The sequence below is a fragment of the Prosopis cineraria genome, unplaced genomic scaffold (assembly GCF_029017545.1).
Source record: "Prosopis cineraria cultivar Desert tree isolate PC_DT_omini unplaced genomic scaffold, ASM2901754v1 PC1, whole genome shotgun sequence".
NCBI lineage: Eukaryota > Viridiplantae > Streptophyta > Magnoliopsida > Fabales > Fabaceae > Prosopis > Prosopis cineraria.
In genome coordinates, this window is record NW_026555332.1 from 37,967,697 (window position 1) to 37,978,242 (window position 10,546).

The window sequence follows — 10,546 nt, forward strand, 5'->3', positions numbered from 1 at the left end:
GTGTCAATGGTAGTTACACTACAAGCATTTACCATGCAAAATATCAATATCCATTTTGAGCTATTTTCCATTAACATTTCATCATTTCTTAACACTCAAGATTTGCTCTAAGCTCATGTAAAAATACCCATAAGGCTTCTTAGCTTCCTTAAACTCTCATTAATAACATTGAGCTCTTAAATGGGCATTAATGAAGCCACATTATTATCAACCACCAAATTTATGAGAATTTCAAATATTTTAATGTCCTCCAACCACCAATCATCATAAATTTATAAATATCAAATTTACTTAGCTCAATCTACCCCCATTAACTCTATTTAAGTCAATAGGTTCAAACCCATAACCTCTAGGGACTGAAAATCACCATTAAAAATTAAACCCTAACCTCTACTATCAAGAAAATGGAAGAAGAGAGGAAGATTTAAGCTAGAAGGCTTATCTTGGGTGTTTATGAGCTCCAAATTACTCCCAACAATCAGCTTATTTAAACCCTAGCTCAGCTTTTTTGCTATTCCTTCATTCTACTTTGTTTTCTCTTCTGTTTCTTATCAGGTTTGCAACTTAATAATGCAGAATTCTGGCCATGCGCGGCAGCGGATGCACAATGCACTGCGAAGTATGGCACAGAAAGCTTCTGCCAGGCATGTTGGCACTCATGCACCGCGGTGGACCAACCCCACGCCGCGACGCGTTGCACAGAACCACTCCCTTTAAAAATTCTTCCTCTTCTATCCTCAGGTGACCCGATTCTCCTTCAAACCCACATTCGGTACTGAAATTGAGATCAAACACGCCCGTTAGGCCTCTCTGGCCACACATCTCAAAAATTCTCTTTACTAATCTTTTTAAGCTTAATTAATCTAGATTTAAAATTAAAGATATTACAGTATTAAGAAGCAAGATCAAATCTAAAACCATAATCGTCAATTGAAAATAAAAGTACTATCATTTCTCTAAAATGCCATATATTAGACTTTGATAAATAGTACTAAAGCCCACAATCATCTATTGAAAATAAAAGTACTATTATTTTTCTACAAAGCCACATATTAAACTTTGATAGATAGCTCTCAATCGTTGCATGTAAGGAATACCATTCAAGCTCTCCATGTCAATTTCAAACCTCTAACATAAGCCTTGATTACTCACATTTCCATATAGGCTTTCAGAGGAAGCAATGACTAATAGATATTAAATAAAGTCTTAGGAGAGTGCATACAGAAGCATAGACACTGATAGTCTAAGCTAAAACAAACAAGTAATCCCCTTAAAAATATATTTCTGGACATTTAGATGAGACATCAAATCATATATTATCATTAAACCTTATATGAGTGCAATAAAGAAAATGATCAAATCTAAAACCAAAAAGCAATGAAATAAAATCAAAATGCCGTCATTTCTCTAAAAAGCCACATATATGATTTTGATAGATAGCACAAAAGCTATTCATAAGGAATGCTTTTACAGCTCTATATGTTAATTTAAAGCCTCATAATAAGCCTTGGTTTACCCACAATGCAATACAAGCATTCAAATAAGTTAATAAACGATACATGTAGCAATTTTTAAGGGGACTACAAGGAGTAGCATAGGCATGAATAGTCTAAGCTAAAAGGAATAAGTAATCCCCCTTAAGATATATGTTTGCACTTTTAGATTACGCATCAGGTCATATAATTGTCATTGAACCTTATATAGGTGCATCAAGAAGCATAATCAAATCGAAAACCATAACCATCTATTGAAAATAAAAGTACTATTATTTATAGTTTCTCCAAAAAGCCACATATCAAACTTTGATAGATTGCGTGAGTGGAGAATCAAAATAGAATGTATTATTATTTACAAAAGTCAAACGATACAATATATATAGCAGAAGAATCAATCTAATCGCTTAATGTACACTTACACGTCTACAAATCTACAACTGCAATAAAATTGAATTCCAATGGTCAAATTAGAGAAGAGGTAGGGATTATGATAAGTTGAAATCAATCCCATTAAAATCAGGTTAATTATTGGGATTTTCACAAATAGCACTCAAGCCATATATGTAAGGAATACTATTCAAGATCTACATGTCAATTTCAAGCCTCCAAAATAAGTCTTAATTTACCCACCTTTCCATACAAACTTTCATATTAAACAATGACTGATAAATGTAGAAATTTTAAGGGGTACTACATATAGTAGTGTTATGTTTTTATAATTTTGACATTTATTTGACATTTATTAGTTAGTTATAACCGTTGATTACTAGCCATTGTCATATAAATACCTTTATGTTCAATTGTATTAGGTTGTTGTTGATTAATAGAGTTTGATATTATTCAGAAAGCTCTCGCCGCTCTTTTCTCTCTTCCTCTTCAACCTCTCGTCTCTTATCTTCTCTAAACTTCCTCTGTTCTACTCTCTTCCTGTCTTCTTCTACCATCTATTCTATTCTACTATTGCAAACATCTAACAATGGTATCAGAGCCAGACAGTCCTTGGCATTTTCTTATTTCATGTCTAATAGTATATGGTGAAAACTCGCACCCAAAAACAGCAAGAAATGGATGGGCAAGTTGCAAGACTGAAAAAAAGATTAAAAAAAAGACTCATTATCAAAAATGGTAGAGGGTATCTCTAATCAACTCCAATTTCTCATGCGTGATAGGGAAAAAGGATCGACTGACTATGACAAAAGAGGTCGACACAAACACAGGCACGATGAGCACTAGAACAGAGACAATGGGCCACGCTAAAGAGAAGACTATAGGGGATTAACCCAATTTATAAAGATAGAGTTCCCAAAATTCTCACGTTCTGATGTGATAGGTTAGCTTATGCGCTATGAGGAATTCTTTAATCTTAACAATACCTTAAAGCATGACAAAATTCATATGGCAAGTATTCATCTGGACGAGAAAGCTTGGTCGTGGCATGTTGCAGTCAAGAGATTATGGAATGGCATCGAACCTACCTGGGAACAATATGCACAGTCCTTACGAGAGCAGTTCAGTCCCACACATGAGACTCCTATGGCTGATTTAATGCGTCTTTAGCAACAGGGATCTCTGTCAGACTACAATGATGCCTTTGACACTATAGCTTGCAAGATGGATTTTTCACAAGATTATCTAGTCGAAGCTTATATGGAAACAGAAGACTATGATGGCCTAATCAAACTTTTCAAGCCACACATACTTCAAGAAGCTCAATCCTTGGCATGGATGCAAGAAATCACATTACAGTACCAGAACGAGAAGAAGAGAAGTGGCAAGATTTCTTCACACGTGGCCAACTATTAAAATTTGTCATCCCAAATCGTTCAGCATATGTGGGGCTCTTATAAAAATGCTTTGTTAAACGGTGGGACCCAAAGCAAAGGGAAAATGACTTCTTTATCCTTAAAACCTTCGTCGTCTTCTACAAAGAATATTGGCAGCATTTTGAAAATGCTTTCTATAGAGGAGGAAGCTGAATACCAAAGCAAAAACCTCTGCTTTTATTGTCATGAAAATTTCTCAAAGGATCATAAATGTCCTTAAAGATAAAAATTACAGCTTCATTTTATTGAAGTTTCAAAGGATATTAAAGGTCAAATTTTCATAAAAGAACTAGAAAAGGACGATAGTATGAAGGAAGTAATGCCTCAGATCTCATTATATACTATTAAAGGGATTGATAGTGCTTTCTCAATGAGAGTCGTGGGGTACTGTGGTAGGAAGCAATTTCATATCCTAATTGATAGTGGAAGCACACATGACCTTTTAGATCTAGGTTTTGCAATAAAAATAGGGTGACAGCTAGATAAAACTTGTGAATGATGGGTTAAGATTGTTAGTGGCCAGAAATTAAAGGTGTAAGGGATGTGGAAAGGCTTTAGATGGTGTATGCAAGGCTTGAAATTTATCTTTGACTTCAAAATTCTAGAGCTACATTCCTATGACATGATTTTAGGGTTGCACTGGTTGAAAAGCCTTAAAAATACTTACTGGAACTATGAAACTCTTACCATGATTTTCTGGTATGAGGGAAAATTGTGCAAACTTCAAGCCAACATTCCAAATCAGCTTAAAATAGTGCAACCGAAACACTTGGGAATGAAGGTTTCCTAAGAAAATCAAGCCTACTTACTACAACCTATTATAGATCAACAATGCACCCTGCAAAATTTCTCCCTTTTTACACTTAGAAAAGTTCTAATAGTGATTACAGCCACTCTGGAAGAATTCTCCAACCTTTTTGATGAACCTAAAGGGTTACCACCTTTTAGGGATGGTCATAACCATCCCATTATTCTCCAAAAAGGTACCAACCCAATAAACCTTAAGCCTTACAGATATTCAACTTCACAAAAGGATGTCATTGAAAAATTAGTTGGTGATCTCCTATATTCAGGGGTCATCCAAAAAAGTTCCTCTCCTTTCTCAGCCCCTATTGTTTTGGTTAAAAGAAAGATGGCACTTGGAGGATGTGCATTGATTATAGGGAGCTGAACAAGAGGACAATTAAGAACCAATACCCCATTCCATTAGTGGAAGATTTATTCAATGAATTAACCACAATAAAATGGCTTACAAAGCTAGATTTGTGTGCGAGATACCATTAAATTAGGATGGTACCAGAAGATGTGCATAAAACTGCCTTTAAGACTCATAGAGGGCACTATGAGTGGTTAGTTATGCCTTTTAGCTTAACTAATACCCCGGCACCATTTCAAAAGGCCATGAATAGCATCTTCCGACATTTTTATGAAGGTTTGTTTTTGTGTTTTTTGATGATATATTGGTTTATAGTGCTAATCTTGTTGATCATGTGCAATATTTGAAGTAAGTCTTCTATACTCTAAGAGAAAACCATTATTGTGTCAAAAAGAGTAAGTGTTCTTTTGCTGCCACTAAGGTGGAATACTTGAGGCATTTAATTAGTAATGGAAGGGCTAGAACTGATCCTAAGAAGATACAAGCGGTGGCTAATTGACCTAAACCCTAAAATATCAAACAATTAAGAGCATTTTTAGGGCTAGCAGGTTATTATAGGCGTTTCATTAAAGGGTATGGAGTTTTAACTAAACCTTTAACTCTTCTCCTTAAGAAGAATGGTTTTGTATGGTCACAAATAGCCCTGGATGCATTTAATAATCTTAAAAAAGCATTGATTTCTGCACCTATACTCATACTTCCAGATTTTTCAAAGCAATTTGTAGTTGAGACAGATGGTTGTGGAGTAGGAATTGGAGCTATTTTAATGTAAGAGGGACAACTCATTGCTTATTTCAACAAAAGACTGGCTAGGAGACATCAAGGTTATCAATTTATGAAAAAGAATTGATGGCAGCAGTGTTAGCTGTGCTTTATTAGCACCAATATTTGAAAAGACAGAAATTTATCATTTGATCAAACCAAAAAAGCTTAAAGTACTTGCTTGGACAGAAGTTAAAAAAACATCCTTTTAGATGTTTTGGATTGCTAAGTTAGCTAGATTTGACTATGGAATTCAGTATAAAAGGGGCAAGAAAATTCTGTAGCTAATGCTTTATCTAGATTATCCAAATAACAATTATTACAGATTGTTTTGGACACTTCCTCCTTGAAATGCTTTCAAAAATCAAGGAAAGTTGCCAGAATGATGCTGTAATTATAGAAATCCAGAAAAGGGTTCAAGCAAATAATAGGTTTTGGAGTCATTTCTCTTAGGATGGTGATTTATTAAGAAAGAAAGGGAAGTTGGTAGTTGGTCATGATCTTATTCTAAAACAACGAATCCTTGAATAGTTACATTCTAGTCTTCAAGGAGGCCATTCAGGCATTCAAGCTACTTACCAATCGATAAAGGCATTGTTTTGGTGGAAAAAGCTTATCAATGATGTTTTAGATTTCATCAAGTAGTGTGATACCTGTGCACGATGTAAATATGAAGCTACTTCATCCCCGAGGCTGTTACAACCCCTACCTATACCTAGTCAAATTTGGCAGAGCATTACCATAGACTTTATTGAGAGACTTCCTAAATACAATGGTAAGGACACAATTTGGGTTTTAATTGATAGGATGAGTAAATATGAACATTTTATTCCTTTGACTCATCCTTATTTAGCATCTTCTTTAGCACAAATTTTTATAGATTATGTTTATAAATTACATGGTGCTCCTGTTGAAATTATATCTGACCGTGATCCAATTTTTATAAGTAGATTTTGGAAATAATTTTTACAAATTTTAAGTGTGCAACAACATCTTCTACCGCCTCTCATCCTTAAACAGATAGCCAATTCAAAGTTCTTAATAGGTGTTTAGAAACTTATTTAAGGTGCATGGGCTGGAAGCAATCCAAGGAATGGAGTAGATGGCTGTGACAAGCTGAATGGTAGTATAATACTACCTTTCATACAGCAACTAAGGCTATTCCATTTGAACTTTTATATGGTTAGGTTCCTCCTCTACATTGTCCTTATTTACCTCAATATTTTGTTTTAGATGTGTTAGACAAGTCCTTCACAACAAGGGAAGAGATGATAAGGGTTTTAAAACATCATTTGCACTATGCCACTAATATGATGAAGCAACAGGCTGATACTCACAGATCTGATCATGAATTTATGGTGCGACAATGGGTTTTTCTCAAGTTATAACCCTATAGACAACTATCTATTGCTGATAGGAGCTCTCAAAAATTAGCACCACAATTTTTAGGGCCTTACAAGGTGTTGGAAAGAATAGGGGCTGTTGCTCACAAACTCAACTTGCCACCTGATTCTAGAATTCATCCTACCTTCCATATGTCTTTATTGAAGCTGTGTCCAGATCCTAATGTGAAGTAAAGGCACCCTCCACTTGATTGGCCAAAAATTCCAGCCTCAAGTGAACCTGAACAGATTCTACAAAAAAGATTGGGCACAGGAAGAAACAAATTATTATTGAAATTCTAGTCAAATGGAAACAATTTCCAGATAAAGAAGCCTCTTGGATGCCTTTGTACCAATTTCAACAAAAGTTTTCTAACTTTGTTATCACTTATCCTTGAGGGCTAGGATCTCTTTTAAGGGAGGTATTGTTATGTTTTTATAATTTTGACATTTATTAGTTAGTTATAACCGTTGATTGCTAACCATTGGGGTATTCAGTGGTCATATAAATACTTTTATGTTCAATTGTATTAGGTTGTTGTTGATCAATAGGGTTTGGTATTATTCAGAAAGCTCTCGCCTCTCTTTTCTCTCTTCCTCTTCAACCTCTCGTCTCTCATCTTCTCTAAACCTTCCTTTGTTCTTCTCTCCTGCTATCTTCTTCTCCTATTTATTTTATTCTACTATTACAAACATCTAACAAGTAGCTTAGGCACTAACAATCTAAGCTAAAAGGAAAAAATAATCCCTTAAAAATTCATTTCTGCACATTTAAACATCAACTCATATTGTCATTGAGCCTTGTACAAGTGCAGTAAGAAAATGGATAAAATCTCAAACCAAAAGGCATCTAAATAAAACCAATGTGTCATCAATTCCCTAAAGAGTCAAATATTCAATTTTGATAGATAGTGAAAGCAATGCATGTAAAGAACAAATTATAGGTTAGTCAGGAATAGAAAATACATTCAGACCTTGTTAGAATGTCCTTGAGTGGAAATATGAACTAATTAAATTACAAAATACATGGAAGGCAATCAAAATGCAAGTGATTTAGCATAGATAGCCATACATGACAAATTTATAATAAAATCTAGACTTCTAACCTTTAATCAATGCTTCTCAAGTAGAGGCCTTAATTCTCCATATGAAGTAGGCAATACCATACATGTAAAAGCATAAGTAAGTCACCTGCAGAGAAAATAGTGAGATATTGCACTGAAGAAATGGAGGCCATGTCATGCTTCATACCTATACTATTATAGATAATCATAATTCATCACCTCCAAACCTAACCCCCTTTCTGTCACCCCTACATAAAACCACAAGAACCCAAGAGAAAACAGCTTGGAAAAGAGATAAATAAATTCTTCATGATTTAGCTCTTAAGCACATACAATCCAGTAATAAACCTCCAGTATTCTTCATGGTAAGAACCTTAAGCACATACAATCCCTTTTATTGGTGAACCTCCAGTATTTATACTCATAGGATCAGTAATAAACCTATTTTCTAGAGGCAAATCCATATAATCATATAATTGTTAGAAAGCATAACTTACCACTGGTTTTAATTTAAACAAAACAAATAAAGGCAAAATAATTTTTATTTTACAACAATGCCAAACTAAGTTTAATGAAAAAAAAAAAAGAAATGCACAACAAGGACATTAAACACAGGTGAAGTACAAATGCATCTTCCTTCCTTGTATAGCCCTTTTCTCAATTTTCTTAAACAAATAAGATAAAAAGGAGTATACATCTTGTAACTTATACTAAATTGAAAAACCGTACAACCTTCCCTGAATAACAACAAATTTCCTCGAGTTTTATTGAAAAATTGTTAGATAGATTACAACCAAAAACACCACAAAACAGAAAATTTGTTGTGGTGAAAAGAGAGGAGTAGAGAAAGGAAGGAAGGCTACAGCACGCACACAACAACATGGGGCAAGCCACATTTCTCCACTTCACTTCTCTCTCCCTCTATTATTCAGATCTATCAAATTTTAATAATTTTAATTTTTTTATTCATTTTACATTTGAACATGTCAACAGTAATTCTATAAAATTTTAAATCTGACCCACTTAAATCTAATCTGACCAAAACAGATTCAAAAAAGAGAAAGAGAAGTAAGATTTGGAGACCTTGCTTATGCAGGGTCAGCATAGTCCAACCATAGAACCCAGAGATGTTAGAATAGGGAAGTACTATATTAAGAATAGTAATTCAGTTGTGAATTTTTGAAAGATAAAGTTGAAAAACTAGATCTTTAACGGACTTGTTAAACTGTTCATATTCAGGAAGCTACCTTGGACAGTTAAAACATTAAATAAGCAACATTAGTATAAGAATATTTTTTTAAAAAGAAACTAATTTGTATGTCGAACTTTCAGATTTTTGCCCGCTCTATTCTCTGTCGTCCTCAATTCTCATCCTCGATCTGAATGCATGATATTTAAATAATATTTGGAGAAAAAAGAGAGAGACAAAATTCAGTTTGAACTAATAATATTTCAGATTGAAACCACTCATACTTCTCAAGCAAGATTTCTAAGTAGTGCTTTCTCTTCATGAATATTATAGAAAATCAAAATTCAATTGCCAGTTTCTGAATAAGTGTAACAGCAAATTTATCTGAACTAACAGTCTAAGGGATAGGATATCCAACTGAGCTGCAAGAGTAAATTGTCCGAGCACCAGGGTATAGAATTAAAGAAAGTCTGAAAATAACGCTTCGTCGTCATTCTTCAGGTTGAGCATGCTCACGTAAAACACTGGCGATAACACGAAGGAGAATGGGTGAGCCGAGAGGGAAATTTCGGATCAGCAACGGAGGAGCGGAAATGACAAAGTGCGGCAGGACGAATCACTGTTGAATGTTGATCTAATGTTCTGGATTCCATAACAAGCGGGACCCACACGACAAGAACAGAGAGGGCGGGCAAATGAAAAGCGCGAACACAGAGAAACCAGTAGGAGGGAAATTTTGAACCAACCTAAAGCAACGCTGGCTTTGGCAATACACATGTCGACACCGGCGAAACGGTGTTTTCCTAGCGGCCGGAGAATCTCCAGCTGCACGAGTTTCATCGGACAGCCATTGATCTTGATGAGTCCACAGCCGCGCTTGCAGTGAGTCACGGCAACGGCGATCCCCTTACGGCCGAAACATTGAACTTGTTCGATTGGCTGCGCCAGAGCCATAATGTGCTCCTTCCTCGTCTCCCCAAAAAACCCCAGCAATTGCAGCACGACGAGAGAAGAGGAAGCAGCGTGTGTGTTATTGTTCGTGCCTGAATCAATTCTCAGTTACGTTAGGATAATTTGAGGTTGGCGTAAGGGGAAGGGTTTTGGCCTTTCAGGGTTTGCAGGGCGCGCGAAAATCACAAATTTACTCAAGGCGGTGCTGCCGTTTTGAAATGTCGGTGTCCTGAATCAATTCAGTTACCGACTTGACATTTTGGTGTTAGCGTAAAAGGGAGGGTTTAAGTTTAATCAGGTTTGCATTAGGCCACAAAGGACTGGATTTCAACTTAACTCAAATTTTAATTTCTTTTATTAAAAAGATTAGATTAAATAACCTATAGTTTGATCTGATTTAATAATAACATAAAAATTAATAAAATCTGACTTAGTCTATAAAATTAAAATTAATATAACTTCGTTTTTTTTCCTTTTTCAATTTAATAAACTCAGTTAAAAAATAAAAAATTTTATAATCATAATAATTCATACTTCCCTAACAACAAGAAAAAAAATATTTTAATTACAGTCAAATAATTTAGATTATTAAATTATTAGTCTAAGCATGTGATTATGCAATGACTAGACTTATTAAATTATTAATAACCTTAACTTATTATTACAAATAATTAGTAATTAATTAAAATCATATTAAATAAATTTATAAATCAAACTGGATCA

General features: G+C 34.7%; 1 protein-coding gene across 1 annotated transcript; it reads right to left on the reverse strand.

Annotated features, from left to right (window-relative positions):
• Positions 1-9,172: 9,172 nt before the first annotated feature.
• LOC129311924 (uncharacterized) lies at positions 9,173-10,051 on the reverse strand. The gene has a single exon (XM_054954431.1). The coding sequence runs from the start codon at positions 9,824-9,826 to the stop codon at positions 9,446-9,448; it is 381 nt and encodes a 126-aa protein (XP_054810406.1). The 5' UTR covers positions 9,827-10,051; the 3' UTR covers positions 9,173-9,445.
• Positions 10,052-10,546: the final 495 nt, after the last annotated feature.